This window comes from Hyaloscypha bicolor, assembly GCF_002865645.1.
Source record: "Hyaloscypha bicolor E unplaced genomic scaffold K444scaffold_58, whole genome shotgun sequence".
NCBI lineage: Eukaryota > Fungi > Ascomycota > Leotiomycetes > Helotiales > Hyaloscyphaceae > Hyaloscypha > Hyaloscypha bicolor.
Genome location: NW_020194560.1, coordinates 537,980 through 556,905, shown reverse-complemented (window position 1 = coordinate 556,905; position 18,926 = coordinate 537,980). Strand labels below are relative to the sequence as shown.

The 18,926-nt window shown below is 49.2% G+C and overlaps 6 protein-coding genes across 6 annotated transcripts; 3 read left to right on the top strand and 3 right to left on the bottom strand.

The window, feature by feature from the left end:
- Positions 1 to 2,145: 2,145 nt before the first annotated feature.
- Positions 2,146 to 3,209, top strand: K444DRAFT_629210 (uncharacterized protein; the record flags this gene model as incomplete). The annotated part of the gene is made up of 2 exons (XM_024883028.1): positions 2,146 to 2,578; positions 2,614 to 3,209. 2 exons carry the CDS (start codon positions 2,146 to 2,148, stop codon positions 3,207 to 3,209), a joined length of 1,029 nt encoding a protein of 342 aa, XP_024737631.1.
- A 4,647-nt stretch (positions 3,210 to 7,856) lies between these two features.
- Positions 7,857 to 9,936, top strand: K444DRAFT_663084 (PLC-like phosphodiesterase; the record flags this gene model as incomplete). Its single annotated transcript, XM_024886784.1, has 4 exons — positions 7,857 to 7,929; positions 7,975 to 8,065; positions 8,231 to 8,432; positions 8,602 to 9,936. The coding sequence occupies 4 exons, from the start codon at positions 7,857 to 7,859 to the stop codon at positions 9,814 to 9,816; spliced, it is 1,581 nt and encodes a 526-aa protein (XP_024737630.1). The 3' UTR covers positions 9,817 to 9,936.
- Positions 9,937 to 10,568: 632 nt separating this feature from the next.
- Positions 10,569 to 13,340, bottom strand: K444DRAFT_612416 (uncharacterized protein). The gene has a single exon (XM_024880130.1). It carries the CDS (start codon positions 13,207 to 13,209, stop codon positions 11,068 to 11,070), a length of 2,142 nt encoding a protein of 713 aa, XP_024737629.1. The 5' UTR covers positions 13,210 to 13,340; the 3' UTR covers positions 10,569 to 11,067.
- A 1,209-nt stretch (positions 13,341 to 14,549) lies between these two features.
- On the bottom strand, positions 14,550 to 15,873 carry K444DRAFT_642925 (gibberellin 3-beta hydroxylase; the record flags this gene model as incomplete). Its single annotated transcript, XM_024884795.1, has 3 exons — positions 14,550 to 15,383; positions 15,447 to 15,572; positions 15,628 to 15,873. 3 exons carry the CDS (start codon positions 15,871 to 15,873, stop codon positions 14,550 to 14,552), a joined length of 1,206 nt encoding a protein of 401 aa, XP_024737628.1.
- A 728-nt stretch (positions 15,874 to 16,601) lies between these two features.
- On the top strand, positions 16,602 to 17,288 carry K444DRAFT_560707 (YjgF-like protein; the record flags this gene model as incomplete). The annotated part of the gene is made up of 3 exons (XM_024876908.1): positions 16,602 to 16,653; positions 16,711 to 16,784; positions 16,849 to 17,288. The coding sequence occupies 3 exons, from the start codon at positions 16,602 to 16,604 to the stop codon at positions 17,071 to 17,073; spliced, it is 351 nt and encodes a 116-aa protein (XP_024737627.1). The 3' UTR covers positions 17,074 to 17,288.
- A 184-nt stretch (positions 17,289 to 17,472) lies between these two features.
- On the bottom strand, positions 17,473 to 18,514 carry K444DRAFT_612414 (Phosphoenolpyruvate/pyruvate domain-containing protein). Its single transcript, XM_024880129.1, has one exon. It carries the CDS (start codon positions 18,365 to 18,367, stop codon positions 17,549 to 17,551), a length of 819 nt encoding a protein of 272 aa, XP_024737626.1. The 5' UTR covers positions 18,368 to 18,514; the 3' UTR covers positions 17,473 to 17,548.
- Between the last annotated feature and the right edge of the window lie 412 nt (positions 18,515 to 18,926).

Below are 18,926 nucleotides of genomic sequence, written 5' to 3'. Positions count from 1 at the left end.
GGCTCTTCTGAACATATGCGATCTTATTTGTAGTCATCTGGTGTTTCGGCTATGCAAATACGCTGGAAGTTTAGCGACCTTTAACGATCATTCTTCACTGAGTTCGCTGAAGCGATCCACTACTATCCCCCCCTTGAATACACAGTGGGTCCTTTAGTAACGCCACCCTGAAACCTCGTTTATAACCCCCAACTAGGAAATATCAGGTGCTCTCCAGAATCGCCATTGGTCATACACCCTTGAGTTGGTCAGTGCAGGAGTGGTGTTATCCCAGGACCCGCTGTAAGTATTCAAGGGGGGGGATAGTAATCGTTCGGCGTTTCCACGCCGAACGGCTATACGGACGTAAAACATAAAGTTCCAGCGCACCTAGGTCGCTAAAACGCCACACGAGCAGGAGCGCCACGATTTGGAAAATTCCCCTGCAAAGGGATACTCCGCTGAGAATTAGTAGTGTAGGGCGCGCTGGCCCGTCCTAGTGCACTCCGGTGGCTTGCGTTTCCGGTATGACCACCTTACTGGAGGCAGTTAAATGAATAAACCAACCAACCAACCACCTGCTTCCTTACCGATCATGTGATATATCGCTCTACTCTTACGTTTCTACTTTGGTTCGTGACTTGGTTCGGATACCTGCAGTCCTCTAAACGCAAACCCCACAGTAATGGGAATGAGTCAAACGTGGACGCGCAGACGCCTAGAACCGATATTAGGGCAAGACAATTATCAAACCTTAACGCTTTAATGAATAATCTGTATAATTTAAAAAGTATTGTATTATAATGCTTAATAATCATCTGTTTAAATTTCTAGTCATTTTATATAGTTGCAGTGTTATATATTATTGAACACTAGAGCTTTTTCTTGGTTGCATGCGCACAGATGTGGCCGTTTGGACCGGAGTGGTCGCTTGACCGGGAATTCTTCTAGCTCTGATACCTTCTAGTGGAATTCTCCGTTTCCAGTCTTCTACTCGACGCCACGTTAGTCGCTTCGCTAAGCTTTCCAATTGTTCCTCGTACACGCACACCACGGCTCGGCTCTTCTTGCTTTTCCAGTCAGCCTTCTAACTCTTCTCCAGCTTCGAAATTTTGAAAGGCTCGGGGCTCTACAGCTTAGAAAAAGGCTCGTTGACTTGGCTGCTTCTTCTCTCAGCTAGCCATTCTTTCCTTCTTATCATCTCCCCGTCCTGAATCGAGTCCTGTTTCTTGATCCTCATTTCTTGGCATGGTCTCCACATTACATGTTGGATCTCTGTATCTTTTAGCCAAGATTTCTCACATCGTCATTTCCAGTTCGAGATATTGATTTCTGCATCTTTCAGCCCGCCATTCGTTCGTTCTTCTCATTGCTACGACCTCAAACTTCTTTCTGCGTTTCTAAGTCGTCCAATACACATCGTCTCATCATTTCCGTATCTTAGAACTGTATTGTGTATCTTTCGGCTAGCCATTTTTCGTCTTCCCCGCATTCTGGAGCCGACCTAGGGGTGCTCCTGCCCTCTGTCAGCCATGACGCTTGGTGTCAATGGCCAGCAACTATGGGTATCAGCTTAGCCTAATGTCTGGTCAGCACGCCTCTTCTTCGGGGATGTGGTAAACGCCCTTCACTATGTCTGACAGGATTGTCTTAAGAAAGCAATAGATCACCATGGCCGACAATGAAACCGCTGGATACAGCTGATGTCTAGTCAGCCATCTTGTTGCGAGCTCTTTTCCCTCGAAAACTTAGAGCTTGCCAACCAGTCACTCGTTCCCGTGCGTCAATCAACGTGCCGAATTTTTCAGCTTTCAGCATCTAAGGTTCGTTGCGGAGAGCTATGGTCTCGTACTGATTGAGCATGTCGCCGCTCATTTTTTCGTCCTTAAGAATCATCGTGCCCGATACAGACTGCTATCGAGGTATAAGTACAGCCTCATCCTACGGACGTTCAAATTATACAGCATCAACTTCGAACCAACATCAAAAGCAACTCTTCAACACTCCTACCATTGGGTCTATAAGTCTTTATCGGTGAAGTCCCACTATCAATGTCGAGGAAGATCTATACTGACTTCTCACTAGCCTTTCATCCATTCTACAAGACACTGTCTGTAGACCCAGTCACAACTGAGGTATCCAAAGCTCAGCCAACAACTACAAGCCATGGGCTGGTTCAATCACTTCTACGAGGGCGTCAGCTCTGTAGTCCATAGTATTGCCACCACCGCCAAAATGGTTGGTGATGTGGCCACCACCATAGGCACGGTCGCCAGTAAGATTGCACCACAGTCAGCACATGAGGACATCCTGGCCATCAATGACGGTCCTACCATTGAAGTTCTGAGCAGCAATGTCGAAGTGGTTTCAGCAGCCATTCAAGCAGCGGCTGACGCCGAATTGGCCGCTATTCATCCCGGCCAACCGGCAGATTTCAAGGTCGCAAAATCGTACCGAATCAAGGGTTTCACAATGAATCGAAAGATCCTCTCGCTCAAAGAAGCCGAAGACCGAAAGGGAAATCCATCGACAAACGCAACCCCTTTCATGTACGGAGACATGACCAACCTGCTCGCACAGAAGGGATTGCCAATTTCAGGTATGTACAATGGGCAAAAGCTGGACAATGCCCAGCTCGCTTTGAACCTGTTGTACCTCAACGATGTCGAGGTCAACGTAACGCGGAGCCTGCGGACATACTCGACAAAAGCCATATGCTTATTAACGACATGTCGGGTTTTCCTATCTACAAGATCGCTCACGTAAGCTACAACCTTAAGATGGACGATACTGGGACCAATAATGTCACTCACTCTGCCTTCTCCCACGGGTGGGGCCTAAGCCAAGCAGACATCGTGAAAGCTCGCCAGCTACGCAGCAAAGAAGGTTTGGACATTGTCACTCCTTCGACGGTTCCCGAAGGTCAGTTGCCTGGCTACAGAAGTGTAGTCAAAGTCGGGACCCGAACTGCAGACACCACGCGCGGCCTAACCACGGGTATCCAAGGATTGGCAGCACACCAAGGATGGAAGATCACGTCTTTGACGCCGAACGGGGCCGATGCCACCCTTACCATCGAGACCAGAGATCCGCCTATTGACATTCAGATTTTCATCGTTGATTGGGTTTCTGGGCGACTTGATCCCACTCCGGTGCCAGTCCCTGAAAATGTTCACCTCGATCTGTGCAAGATCAACTCGGCTGTGCCGTGCCTCGTGGCTGCTGCCTAAGTCAACTGGTAACTTTGAAGGAGGAAGAAGGGAAGAAGTTCGCTGGAAATTTGGGTTTTGGACAATCAGTGCAGGCTCGGCAAAAATACCTGAGGCATCGATACCGGTATTGATAGTATTAGTATCGTAAGAATCGATACGTATCGATACCTTATCGATTCTTACCCCTAAAAATTATCTCTCTATTTTATTATTTTATTTATATAAGAATATATTCATATATAATTCCTTTAATTTCTAGTCTTTCTATTAAAAAATTTATTTACTATTATTAATAAAATTTAATAATATCTTAAATTTAAAATACCTCTCGTATTCGGAGAATTAAGCCCCGTATTCGTATTTCTTATCAAGGCACTAAATATATAAGCGAGCCTCACGAAAATCTCAAAAGCTCATTTTTACTTAAAATGGCCGCATTGAGATTAGTTTTAGCCTAAAATATAAGATAAGTAGCTAGATAGAAAGCCTAAATTAAGGAGAATATTTGCGCTACCAAAAATTTTCTTACAAGAGAAGTAGTTCGAAAGTTAATTGTGATTAAAGAGGAAAATTAGGTTCAGGGAATCGATACCGGAAATTTAGGTATTTTTGCCGAGCCTGAATCAGTGACGACAGGATTCTTTTTTTACACTTTTCTAAATTGTCCCTTACTGCTGTATGGTTTTCGCACAGTCTTTACTATCATACTGTTATGTTATCGATTTTGAGCTTGGACAATGGAATATTACGCACGCTAGTCTAGCATAGGCAGTTCTGAATCTACGATTTATGCAGGCACGAAGCTTCTCCATGCCCAGACTCGTAACTCAAGGATATACACGCTCCTTGTGACTTTCTAAATAGTGGAAATCGTGATGATTGGCAAGTCGTATCTGTAATACTATCGATCCGATCCAATACCGATCCAGTAGCGATCCGGTATCAATACCTCAGGTATCATTGCCAAGCCTGAATTCTTTATTCGATTGCTGTTGCCATTGGCCATCTTCAAGACCGGCGGCTGGTCAAGGCTTGGAAGGTGTGAATAGTGGATACGTTCGTTATTCCAGGCAGAATCCTCTGCAAGATGTGGAATTCAAGGGCACGCTGTTTAGTTTAGGGCTATAGAAGCACTAAATACAGGGCAAAACCACCCTAAAACTCCGGACCCTGAGGGAACAGCACTGTTTTCAGCCTCCTACATTTGATCTCTTACATCCTTAATACTCTCTATTTGTGTATTTTACTAGCCGCACACAGGAACAGATCCTAGAAGCTGACTCGGATCCTCTTAAAATCTACTTAGAATATGTGAAAACAATGCGGGTGAGTTAGACTTACTAGCACATATCTTTGAACAACATGCATGCGGATTAGACATATCACATTGCACTACAAAATAATGTTAGAGCAAATCAACTTGTAGGATAACACAAGACATACCGCCAGAGGGGAAACATCTTCGAACTTCTAACGACGGCTCTTCAAATGAAGGCACTGTAAGTGCCAGGGGCAATAAGCAAAGCAGGTAATAGAACTTCATATTCAAGAGTTATGACAGATTAAAGTTGAATGGACACGGTGATAGAAACTCGAACAAGAAGGTTTTCATAATCACAATTCCGACTGATCACTGTTTAACTCTTATATCAGTCAACTTAAACTTTTTACTTTAGATTGGACTGCGGGGTGTACTAAAGAGAAGTTGTTTCACTAGCAAACGCCTGATTTTGGTAGGCTCCACCTCGCTAGGGCACCCAACCAATTATATAACTCGTAGTCAAAGTCATTTCCCGGCTCCAAGCACCGCAAAACCGGGACCAGGCGTGGGCAGCCTGTGAGAGCTACAGAGTGACACGTGCGCTAACAGCTTTTGATTCATTTCCTCTTTTGGAGGGGCCACCGGAGAGGCTAATTAGGCTTAAAAGGGCCGAGGAGGGAGGTCTCGCTTCGCCCTTCTTCGCCAAACTTCCCTGCTCGGCCCTTTTCTCTTCCGGCCTCCCTTCCCCAATAGTTTCCCCCTTAAAGATGCTTAGAAAACGTAGATTTATGTCGGAATACACTCTATTTTCCGAGGGGTTCGTTTTGCGTGTCGAATTAATACATCGTTTTTTATCTGCCTTCGCGTCGCTAAATCAGCCCGTAGTCGCTCCACTCATTCTTTATCTCGATTTATGTATTATTTTAATTTAAAGTACACGAATTTCACCTTTTGCGGCCTTGACCTGAATCTAAAATAAAGGTATTCCCAACTATCTATACTGAGACTACTACTAATCAGACGACAATTGAGTTCACCGAAGCCCACATCCGTCCTTGCACCTAAGCAGTCGGGGCTCTAACCTGAGCCGAGCCCTGAGTCCTGAGCACGCTAGGGAGTCAGCCGGATTACACTCAGGGGTTCCCCTTCTAGCTCCTCAAGAATCGGTTGCAGTTTCCATATTATCATATAGAATTTTGCGAATCCTATTGCCTGTAATATAGCCACCTCTTTGGGCCTATCAAGATATTATGACGGTAGCCGTTCTCGCTCCCCTATCACGCTTATTAAGTGTCTTGCCGGAGCCGAGTTGGGCTCCCCTTTTTAGCCGAAAATTCGCGACTCGAAGGCGCCCCGCTTAAATGGCCCTCGAGACCTCCTCAACTCCCCCAAACAACCCAACTCGCATACGAGTGTACGACTTCAATATTCTAAGAGTCTATTTAATTTGGACACTCCAAGACTTCGCTCCGCAATTATAAGAAGAGCAAGTGTGTTTCTTGAGCATTGTAGGACGTATACACAGTGAAATTGCATAAGTAACATGATTCATACCAAGGTGAGATCCCTGCAATCGCGATGCCGTATTAAGTAGGAGTCACATCACGGTCCAGTAGCTTTGAGAGATCCATCCAAATCCTAGTAAGGCAGAATTGTGTCGGCGTTAATACTGAAACTATAGTAGCTGAGTATAGGAGAGATGTCTAGCGGCGATGCCGTGTTAGCAAGGAGTCGCCAAGGTCTACGGCTCTGTAGTGGCTTTGAGAGATTCGCGTAGATCCCAGCAAGGTAGAATTGAATCAGCACTAAATGGCCAGTGGCACTTACCGTGGAGGCACGGGAAGGCATAGTCACTGATACCACCAGCGAAGTTTTTGGTAACACCGATAAAGATGGTGGTAGATGAGGTAGATGTTATTGGATCGAAAGCGATTGTTAAGTGTAGCTGGTGTGCAACGCAGAAGAATGGGAAGCCTTATAATCATATGTAGGTTCGCCTGCCACTTTCCCAGAGCTGAGCTATGAGGTGGACGAACTTGGGGGGAGGAAGACCAGCGACCCGGGTGAATCCCAGGTTTTGTTGGATTTTCATCTTTAATGAGAAGACGGGCAGGGTGGTTAAGATTCGGAAATATCTTACTGCGCTTGTGAGAGAGGTCGCACTGGGGAGTTGTGGGTGAGTGGACTATTGCATATAAAAGTAAGGGAAGACCGTGGAGTCAGAGTCAAAGCGGAGCGTTTGTGCAAGATATCTTAGATATTGTGAAATGCGCACTTGTGCAGTTGAAATGGGTGATCATTCCTCCTTTCCTGAGGACTACATGAGGAGGGCAGGGTTGAACGAATACGAGATGCTGAAAGCATGCTCATCGGGATCTTCGGGGTCCTCGGGACAATCGTGCATGGTTCTGGAGCGGGGCAGTCAGGGGCAGTCAGGGGCAGAGTCGCTAGTTCAGGGGCATCGGCCTCGGCACTAGTAGCTGCCGCGCCCCAGCCAAGTTTCTACACCGTACTCCGTCACCCTCACTTCTCTCCTACCTCGCGGCCTTCTTCGCCTCAACCTCAAGCCCGTGGATGCAAAGACTGGCCCCGGATTGTTAACGCATAGACTTCGGGTCTCATGATATCGGAAGCGTGCAGGATATGGCTGGCTCAACATTCCGAATCTGGCCACATATCGCTCAGCCAGGCCTTTGAGAGCCACAAGTAGCCGAGAAGCTGCACCACCTCTTCGGCAAATCCGCCGAGGCTTGCAAATGCCCAATAGACTCCTCTCTATTAATCCATGCCAATACCTCTCCACCGTGCTTCAGAGACAAAGCGGTCCCTGATGCACGACAAGTGGCAGACTCGAGACATACTTCAAGTCTCGAGCGCCTTCTGCATGTCGAGCTGAATCAAAACTGCATCAAGCAGTGCAACCCTCTCGATATTGGCTACTTCGTAGCACCATGTGGGGCGTCTCACAGGATATGCTGTACATCTCGAGTGGCTGAGCGTTCTCGTGTTCAATTGCAGTTTTCTCTTGTTCGAATTGAGATATGATCACCAAAGCGTCTTCTCACCCGAAGTTTGGCTGAGCGTTCTCATGCTCAATGGCAGTTGCTTTTGTTCGAATTCAAGAATATCATCGCCAAAGGGGCTTCTCGTCCGAAGTTTGGCTGAGCTGGAATAGCTTCAGGTAAGCCAATCCTACAGGTTGCGAGGATAGGGGAATAATGCGTGCGGTGATGCCGAGAATCTCCTTTCATGAGTGCAATCGAGACTCAACCGTGGCTCTATATCTAAGCTTGCATTCCTCTTGTTTGATTATCTCCAGTTTTTCCTGCATCAAGCAAAGCAACAGCATCTTCTTCTACTGAATAACTACAATCACCTTCGAATTTACTTCTACCAATCTCAACATGGGCCTCGATCCTGGAAACTGGATGTCCCATCTGCAGGGTGACATTCGAGTCATCGATTCCTACATACCTGGTAGCCATGATGCTTCGGCTTACCTGATCTGAAATCGAGACGCAGATCTGAGAAACGAAGCGGTCGGCGCCATCACACAATGTGGAAGCTATACAGCTCAGCTTAACGCAGGATCTAGATACTTCGACATGAGATAGTCAGTATTTATATCACTAATTTGCTCTTTTTTATATGGGAGACAGAAGCCTGGATGACTCAGGAGCCACCGTAATTTCTTTTTCTGTCTGATCTTCTTGAGAAGCTCACAAGTTTCTACTCTAACGAAAATTTTACTTGAAACAAATTGCTAATGATATGGCAGCGTTCCTCACGGTGACGATGAAACGATCTATATGAAGCACGCGGACTATCTCTTTCAGACACTTGAAGATGTGCTCAAGCAAATCTATAAGTTTCACTTGAGTCATCCCGAGGAGTTTTTCTTTCTCGACTTTGACTTCGACGGTGACCTAGCCCTGAGCAACAAAATTGCAGATATTGGTAAAACTCCCGCCCACAATATGGTGCATGTCCCGAATATGGCGCTACACCCCTTTTCTGTGAACGTTGCTTTATGGGAATGTGCTGACTCCGTGGCCTTCTAGTTGAGAGCATCTTGAACGTGCCAAAACTCGCCTATGGGCATGTCGAAACTACCCGTGGCGGTTACAACACAGCCTTGACACTTGGCAGATGCTCCGAGACAAGAAAGCTCCGTTCATTTGCTTGTGGAGCTTAGGAGGGAGTGGGAGATATTGGCAGGCCAAGAACTCTGCGATCTACATTGATCTCTACGACAGTTTTGATCAAAAGACCCCAGAACAGATCATCCAATCTCTGGATTCTATGCTGGCTGCTTGGGTCAAAGAGTACGACCCAACGGTACATTATGGCCCGGATGGCAAGCCACTCGACAACAACACTGGCAAGTTGGTCGCAAGCCAACTTGTCAACACGCCCAAATGGTCGCCTATCACCAACCCCGGCAACCGAGACCTGGTCGCATTAGATACCTTCCGTAACTGGCTGTTTACCAAAACCCCGGGCTCGAATATTGGTATCGTCAAATTGGACTTCATCAACGTGGGCTACAAACGAGGGTTAATTGACCACATCATCATGATGAACAAGTTCACTACACCACCAAACCTTCCCTCGTTGACCGAGCCAATCTACTACCAAGATAAAATTCGCCTTAGAACTCAAGACAACCGCTACGTTTGCCAAACTTGGGAAGGTGAATCAACTATAAACGCCGGCACCATTACTATATCTGCTCCGAGCCCATTCGTCTCTGACATGAAGCGACAACGCAGACTGACTCTCGTCGATACCCCCACCGAAGCCTGCAACTTCATCCTTCGCGACTACGACTTCTCATCAGTCAAGCCCCTCCCCTACAGCGGCAACCTCGCAGCAGACACCCACGACGCGCGTGGAAACTTCCGTATGATCCCCGTCGATGTGCAACCAACCAGCAGCCAAGCGCTCCCCGGAAACACCACCATCTCCGCAAACCTGGATCTCGGCAGCCTCCTCTACTGGGGCGTCTCCTGGGACGGGGCCAACAACCAAGAAACCTTCGCCTTCTTTGACCCCAACAACATGAGCAACGACGGCCAGCTTTACAACGGCTCCCGCGTCCTCGTCCGCGCCATGGTCAACGCAACCGACAACAATTTCCTCAAGGCCTTCGACGCCTTCGCAGAAGGCACTGTACGGCTCCTGCCCTTCGCGGGCGATGGTCTCGCCGATGCGTTGAGGAAAGATCCCAGCCATCAGATCTTCTGGACCATTGGGAAGGACCCGGACCGGGCAGAGGTGCCGCGGATTTTCGCGGCGAGTCCGGGGACCTTGTTGACGAATGAGTTTGTGATTGGGCTGGTTCCGGGAGCGGGACCGCGCTGATGACAGATGTCTTTGGCACCATCGGGAATATTGTGAGTGGACTAGCGAACAGTGGGGTCTTAAAGTAGTCTTAGGGCAGGTTTTTAGGGGGTAAAGGATCAGAATTGATAAATGAGAAACACTGTGAAATGCAAAATTGCGAAAGTACTTGAATTTAGGGGTAGAACTATACTGAAAGATTAAGTATACTCGCTAACGAATTTTCCCTTTAATTGATCCCTTATGCTTATGTCTAGTATCTTTATAAAGAGTTTGAATCCAAAGGCTGTGAGAGGCGGGATGCGGTTAGTAACGACGCAGCGAGGATACATTGGTAAAGCGCATCCTCAGATACAGAAAGGTGACCATATTTGCCTTTTAGAAGGGATGTCAGGGAGGATCATCCCGCGCCCCTATGAAGGAACTGCCGAGGAGGTGCAAAGCGCAAAACAACCCGTGATAGCTTTGCAGCAAAAGAATTTCTGGACCATGTGACTGTGACTAATTATTCAGAGGGATATCAGGTTGTTGCAGAGGCGTATATCAAGGTCATCAAGAGCGAGAGTCTTGGTGGGACCTTTCGTTCATCCACCTTCTTCGTCCACTGATGATCGGCCACTGCCTCTTTGCCTAACATTCTCAAGCCTAACGTTTTAATAATAATTATTTGTTTTGTGCTAAATACTAAATGGATGCTTAGAAGAAATATTTGAGATTAATTATTCTGGCACCTTAATTATAAGTAGTCTATATTATTATATAATTGATTATGCCTTTATTTTACAAGGTACTAACAAGGGCCGAGGACTTTATATCGGGCTTAGTAGCTAGAGGAGAATATAAGTTGATACCCTAGGGAATTGCAGCAATATTAAGGCTCGCGGCACATCTACGAAGATTCTACCTTCTAGATTGACTTGGGGGTATAGCTGCAACGCTGGGTGTATTTCGGGGAGAATAGTTAATGACAGAATCCAAGCCAGAGAACTCTATGTCTCTTGGACTTTATTACTGCAAGTCACTGTCTTGGAGTCTAGGAATTTCCCTCGCAAGCAGACGGCTCTTGTGCACGCCAATCAATGCGGTGACAATAATGGTTAGTCTTGGGGGTTGGGAAATCCGCCCCTATGGCCTGGCTGCTGTGGATCCCGCGTATTTCTGCACGCTTGCAGCTTCTATTGATTTGAAATACATCAGATGCTCCGGCCCTTCAAATAACCCATTTTAAAGCACATGAAGAACCCGAGGCTCTGGCATCCAAGAATGCGGTCGTTATCCCTCCAGCATATCCAAACACGAGCCTATGAGTTGGCTGAGCTGCTGTCGATGTTTACGCTGAAAACCCTTTCTTGCCCACGTAAGGGCCCCATGAACATCGCCGTCACACACACGAACGACTCGCATTGCTCCTGGCACACCCTCACGCAGAAGCTGCCACGCAATCAAAAAGGCCTTATACGCGTAGAGAATAAGCCACGGCGGCTCGGCGTCGAATGTAGGCGCGGTATCGAGGTAGTGCAAGAACCAGTCGATATGAGGCTGAACAGCATTCTTGGTAGACGGTTCGTGTATAGATTGGTAGGAGGACGCAAGATAAGTAGATTGGGTCAGGAATGTGTCTACGCTCCCTCCCACGATGCCAGATGTATGCGATGGTGACCAAACTAGGAGCTCAAGCATGGCCATCTCCCATGTAGCCTCACAGGACGCCGCATGTGTTGACTTTGCTGTCTCCCCTTGAGGGCGGATCAAACGTTCGAGTGCAACAAGTGATGACTGCAGAGGCTCAAATCTCTCTAAGCTGAGCCTCCCCGTCATTGTGGACCAACCCGACACCTCGCGGGCACTAGAAAGTAGGAATTGTGCAATATTGATGGCTCCGTACAGATCGAATTCTGGAAGAGAGTCGATATCAGGACCGGGGGATAAGAAAATTCGAACGGCATCTGAGTATGGCACCAGGGGAATAGACTGCCTTGCGGCCAATTGTCGATGTGCCCATAGAGCAGAGGAGAACGCCGTCCAGCAATCTTCTCGACATGGCAAGTCGTGCTTGATTTCGAGATGTGAGAGCGACCGCGGAATGGAAAATAATTGGTACCATAGCGCATCGAGTTGGTGAACAGCAAGAAGCGTCCGCTTTTGCGATTCGGCCTTGATGAACTCTCGCCATAGATCATCCAGATCTTCGGTCGCTGTAGACTCGACTGGTATTGGTTGCGTCAGCCCTCCAAAGCGAGTGAGGGAAATCATTCTGGAGTGCATCTTGTGGCCGTATGCCGAGTCGGCTCCGCAGAGGTACATCATCACATACACTTGGAGCATCCAGTACGTCTGAACTAAACTAATCGTATGAGCCAAGTCACCCTCCCGCTCTTCCTCGGACGCAGCGACGACACGAGCTCGGTGAAAGCAACGCTGAGACAACCTTGCGCCCGAGCCTGCTTCTTCGCCGCAGTCTGGGTCCTCGCCGTGCTGATACGCTAGGCAAAGCATGCTGAGCCCTAAGTGGCGGGGGGTTTCAGTGGCGTCGAAGGTTGGTCGATGAAGAAAGGGAGCAAATTGCGAGACATGACTGAAGTAGAGATGATATCCTCTCGCAGATTGCGAAGGCGACGGGAACCAGTCATCCTGAAGGTATGATACGTCCCTTGAGGACAAGCCGAGAGGGATATACGAAGCGGGGCTGCTGCCGCTCGGAGATGCTGCAGTGAAAACAGACTGCGAATCCGAATGTACTCGGCCGTCGAAGTGATATGTGGAGTCGAAGCCGGATGGCTCCAGTGATAAACTTCGTCCGAAGCCAACTGTCTCTTGTGCAAAGGGATCAATGTGTCTCGGCTCGCTCGTTGATGGCTGTTGAACCAGCCCGCTGGTGGAATTGTGTGTAGCCTCTTCGCTTCTCGTAACTAGGCTCGTCGAAGGATTGATTATGTGAGAGGGACTTAGCTGGTCCAGAGCACCGTGATCGAGCTGTGGTTGCGTTTGTGGCAAATCCATCCGGCCAACCCAGTTGTCCATCTCCACCTCCATGCCCTTGAGCGAATGCTGGGGCTGCAGGCTGAATGGTATCTCTGAGGGTAACGCAGAAAAAGACACGCTTTCTTGTAATCTCGAGCTCTCTCTCGATTTTCTAGCAACCGCTGGATCCTCCTCGCGCCCGTTTGCAGCCCGACGTTCTAGTTGGTCCGGGTGCTTCCTCTTCATGTGTCGAAATCGCAAATCACGGCGCGAGAAGGTGGTCTGGCAATAGTCGCAGGGGAGAGAGGCCTCACCCCCACCCCGAGAATGAATAGCTGCATGTCGCTTGAGATTCTCGTGTCGGGTGAAGCGACAGCCACAGACATGACATTGGAATGGCTGAAGCCGTGAGGATGGTGCCGCTGGCTCTGCGTTTGCGACAGAGGCAGACATAACGGCAGTCTGGTGCGGATGGAGAGAGGGTGGGAGAAGGGAGCAATCGTGGGACGCGCGACGTTGGGCTAAGGTTACTGGGCGGGGGGGCTTATCTCGAATGCGGGGAAGTGCCGAGCTGACCAAAATAATGCCGTCGAACGGAGATCACATGACTTCATAGCCTCTGCTCTACTCTATTGTTCAATGGTATAGAAATGGCGAGTATATTCGAAGCGGAGTCTGCACAGGTGGGTAAGAAGCTCTATTTGGGGATCTGGATGAGAACCGTTTTCAATTACAGAAATCGCGGCATAAAATCATCGACTTTAGTGCATGTGCCCTGTAATGCTTGCAGCCATAGCGCCACACTGTTGGCACGGTGACTATCCGTTCAGCTGCTGCCAGGTGCGCCTTGGCCTGTGCACCTCTAAGCGAACTTGATCAACAAATCATATTGTCGAATTCCTTATTTTAAATCCTCTGATTCGCTATAATTTTGCGGTACATTTCATCATGGAAAAGCGCACCTGGCAGCAGCTGAACGGATAGCGCTTAGACGCTGGAACTTGGAGGTCTTATAGGTCACTTTAGCGACCAACCCCCTATACTTGCAAGGGCATTCCCTTGAAATGTCTTTTAATCCTTAAAATGCCTGTCAGGGCTCGAGCCTATAGTTATAGGGACTTCTAGCATCTGCCTCTACTATAAACTAAACCTGTAGTGGATAAATAGTGTATCTCGGCCAAGTATGTCCTGAAGTCGCATGACATTATGCCGCGATTTCCATACGTCGCCCTCGATTCCATCCCCCATCCTATATCGTCCTTTGCTGAAAACGGTGTGTCAAAGGAATACTCAGACTACTAAGTTGCTTAAGTATATACTCAATGTTATTGAGTAGAGTACGAGTAAGACCCACTATTGTACTCGAGAAACAAATCTTAAACGCTGAGCGGGGACTCTCTTATGATCCCTTGCGACTCGAAAAGAGATATCAATAGCACCTAAGTACGCAGTAGCAATATCTTAGAACTGCGAGTTCATCGCAAAACGATGTCGTTTGAAAGGATGAGTGTCCCCAGATTATGGTCTTCAAGACAAAGACGAAGACTGGCTTAACCTCTTGAAACACCAGGATGCAGGGACTCCTGATTGATGTATATATATATAATTCTCACGCAAACGCGGAGTTGGAGCACATTTTCACACTTCTTGCCAGCCGCCTAAAATGGCAAGACAACCTTAACGCCTCTTTCATGATGACACCCCGAACCCGTTGCTACAGGCGTCCTCCGACGCTTACACAATCCCAACACGCACGACCTCTCGCTGGTGCGCGAGCGTTTGCGCTACTCAAGTTAAACGGGCAGTACAACTTTGACACCCATGTACTCTCGTTGCTGCATAAGCTTACCGTCAATCAGAACCTGATCAGCACCAATGCGGTTGCGCACGGTATCTGTTGGGTCTGTGGCCGTAGAAATCTGCATCTCGCGCCACTGGCGGTTGGTGGGTACAAGCTGGCCGGCGCTCATACGCTTGGCGTACTCTTTATACACGCCCTGCTCTTCAACGCAGCCTTCACGGTGGATGAGGGGCGAAGACGCCGCAGGAGTCATGCGCAAATCACCAACGGAGCTGTTGAACAGAACCAGCGAGAGTCGCTCCTCCTGGAGCTGGTCCACGGGAGGTCTGTATACGCGGTGACGAGTAGCCTTAAAGTGGCCGCCGGACACAATCTCGAGCGTGTCGCCGATATTGATGACGAGCGCTCCCGGTTTGTAGGGGACGTAGTACCACTGTTCGTCGCGGCCCCAGATCTGCAGGCACGAGATGGGGACAGAAAACAGCAGAGTCGTGAGGCCGAAGTCGGTGTGGCCGTGCATGCGGAGGCCCTTGGATGCTGCCTCGGTGGTCTTCTCGACTGGGCGGAAGAGGGCGTGGCGGAAGTAGCCCTCGCCAGTTGGACCGCCGTGTGACTGGACGTTGTCCCAGAGGTAGTTGTCGGGAAGCTCGAGCACGCGCGAGAAGAGGGTGAGAAGGCGGCGATTAACGGAGCCAGTCAGGTAGGCGCAGAAGGCTTCGATCTCGTCTATGAAGGGGCGCAAGCAGTTGGGAGTACGGTTGATGTCTTCCCAGTCATCCTTGTACCAGTTGAATTGCTCAATGCCATCGGGAATGGCACGCGTTTTCTGAACGAAGGCGGTTTAGTCTCGAGCAGATGAGTTGTAAAGAAGAGGGCAGTTTCAGCTTACCTTGAATCCATATGGGTGCTTGTAGCCGGACCATCTGCCCGTCTCAGGGTCGAAGAGCAGGCGCGACTTGTCCTCTTCACTGATGTTGTGGTAAAGATATTGAGCAATAGCGAATTGACGATGCAGCTAATACCGACTGTCAGCGGTCTCAGACTTCTCGTATTGAGGCATGTTTTCTTACCTGCTCGAGAGAAATCCCGTAGTTCTCAAGGAAAAGGAAACCGTCGTCGCGGATGGCAGTCTTGACCTGCTGAACAAGGTCCTCAACTACAGCTGGGTCCTCTGAGTCCATCAAGGACAGATCAATGGATTTCAGCTTCGCGAAGTTGTGAGTTTCCTTTGTCACCGGTGGCGGGACCCATTCTGGGACTGAGGGTTTACCGGGAAGACTGGCTGATGGTGGGTTGAAGGGGGTGGCTTTCGGCATTATGTGATGGGTATGTAGCGGTGGGAATGAAGAAGAGATGTCTGAATTCATGCCTCGAAAGGAACCCTGGCATATGTCTTGAAGGATATTGGCGATGACAGGAGAGATGTGCATGTGAGTGGAGCTGGTGACGGTGATAGGGGAGACGATATGTCTTCTTATATGGAGACGCTTGCACTTCGAAGGTGTTGCAACTTCCTCCCTTCGGGCTACACGTGATGTGGTGCATCCTGCCCCTAGCTGGACGTCCCCGTCGTGTCTCCTCCTCGTCTCGTCGATGCTGCGAGCTCCTCCTCCGTCCGAAGCGGGTCACGGGCCTCGCTATATATCCGCTAAGCTCTAAACGTCGAAGCACGTGATCGGCGGGCGATCCCTGGCAGGAGCTCCTCCCACCCAACACCACCACAGGCATGCGGGACCGAACCGGCTTATCCGACTGCTGAGGGTTGTGGACGAGCTCCTCCACCTCCGTCTCGGCATAAGCCTTCTTGCACAATGAGAACTCATTGAAGGCTACGTCAGTTTTGAATGGCTGTTCGGCGAAGAGGTTAGTATGCGGAGTTGTTTTTCTTCTTAACTCCCTGCTCGCCAACTGCTACTTCTTGGTCCTTTCTCGTTCGTTCCTGCTTATCATCTCATCATTGACTTGCTCTCATTCCACTCCTTACACTTCCAAGCTCTCGACTCTCTCTGTACCAACTTTCTTCCTTTTCACATCAGACGCAAATATGTCGCGCCAACTCATTTCCAGCGAGAAGTTCCCAACCAAGCCGCACAACTGTAAGTTCCTGCATGGATTCTGGCGAAAGAGCACAGAGTTGATAATCCACGTCCCAGGCCCCGCGGTCAAAGTCCCCGGCCTCGTCTTCTGCGCCGGCCAGACCGCAACAGGCGAGATCGGAGCCGCAACCGTTCGTCTTTCTTCTTTCCCGTGTCCGATTGATCTTCTATTCCGCTAATAACGCGCGGCAACAGAGAACAGTTCTCCGGAACTTGAAGGAGGTCCTCGAGCTTGCCGGCTCCTCGCTCGAGCAGGTCGTCAAGTATAACGTCTATCTCGCCGACATGAAGGACTTCGCCGCCATGAATGAGGTGTACATTGATTTCCTCCCGCAGCCGATGCCAGCGCGCTCGTGCTTGCAGGCTGTTGCGCCGGGAAACGGCACGGTGATTGAGATTGAATGTATCGCACAGGCTTAAATTTAGATGGCTTCGAGGGGGGTTCATTGCATGGTGTATATAGATGGGATAAAAGTATTCAACAGTATCCTCTTTTCGGTCGGTTCCTGCTTCTCGTATGAAGGTTTTCCGTGATACTCGAGTGCATGCTCTTGAAGATGTGGCACAAAGTTCTTGATAAGTTACAACTTTACAGCCAGTCTTTAGACATTGCCACAGGTATAATGTATTTTATGGCGAAAACAATGCCGATAAAACCTTGGGAGACGAATCGCGTTCCTCTTTTAAACTGTGAGGGTGGGGTATGAACACTAGACAGCTCCCACGTAAACTTTGTCATTGCCAAAGAGACTGCACTGAGGAGCCGTTGTACGATATTTACGCACAATATTTAACACAATTCATTAAAGAAATTGAGGCACCAAATTAGAAAGTTTCCCATTTTGTATATATCCACTCTAAAATTTCCCAGAAGCAATGCAATCTTATTTCAATTTCACGACTTGGCAATATCAATCTCCGCCATATACCAGTTCTGAATCGCCTTCGTATCCCCCGTCATAGCCACTGTATCGTACTTCTTCCGTCCTTCCCTCGCAGTGACGCCGTTATTCACCATACGTGCAGCCCACTTGCCATGCTTCTTCGCCGCCGCGACAATCTTATCCATCGCCTCTATAAACTCCGGCTCATCACCTCGAGCGGGCGTATAGCCCAGCAAAGCTTGTGCCAGGTCGTTGGGGCCGATAAACACAACATCCACACCGGGCACCGCTGCAATGGCATCGACGTTCTCTACGCCTGCCCGCGTCTCGATCTGGATCATGGTGATGATCGTCTCGTTCGCGCTCTTCATGTACTCGGGCGTCGTCAGCCCATGGCCGATAGCAGGGAAGGCAGAGCCCTGCCCTCGCACGCCCTGTGGCGGAAACTTGCTCGACGCGACAATGGCTGCGGCTTCCTCGGCCGTACTGACCTGGGGCACCATGACGCCGTGCGCGCCAGTATCAAGGGCGCGCTTGAGAATGTCATGTGCGGGGCCGCGGATGCGGATGATGGGTGATACACCCAGGGCTGAGATGGCCGCGACGGAGTTGTGCATGGAGTCATCGGAGATGTGACCGTGCTCACAATCGATGATGATGCCGTCAAGACCGGTCAGGGCAACCACTTGGGCTTGGCGGACAGAGGGGATGGCCATGAAAGTCATGAGAGGGTACTCTCCATCGCGGAGCTTGTTGAGGAGACGCAGACGGGGGTTCTGGACTCTGGTTGTGTGGGCGTTTGGGTAGGTGATGCCATTGGAGATGGTCATTTTGACGGTGTGGAGGCAGTTGGAACAGGAGGAGGTGCGGGTAAGAAGAGGGCGGTTCTTCCAGAAGTATGATCTTGACAACAGCTCGAAGAAGATGAAATACTGCCAGTGAGAAAGCCAAAAAAGACGCGGAGTTAAGAGGAAGAAGTTATGCGAGAAAGATGGGATCCTGACGGGGAAAGGGTTTCAAAGGAGGGAAGACAGCTTCCTTAGTACAGTGAGTGCAGCTTGCTACTCGCTGTACTCGGTAACTTGTGCCCGTCTGGACCTCACCTAGTACGGATATGTCGTCTAAGCAAAGTGTCTCCATAGTTGGAGGAGGAGGAGGAGCGCCATCGCTGGCCGCCCTTGTATGCAGGAGGGATGCAGCACAAGAGGGGAGGAGGAGGTGTCTACCGGCAGCGTCCAACCTGCTGTGAGGGATGTTCTCACATTTCGGCAGCCACTAAACGCCGAACTGAGACTACCTGCTCCTCCTTGCCCCATTCTTTGGTGTACAAGATCGAGAACGTATTTACAGCCTGTAAGCCTAATAGAACATATCACATACCCTGGTTGC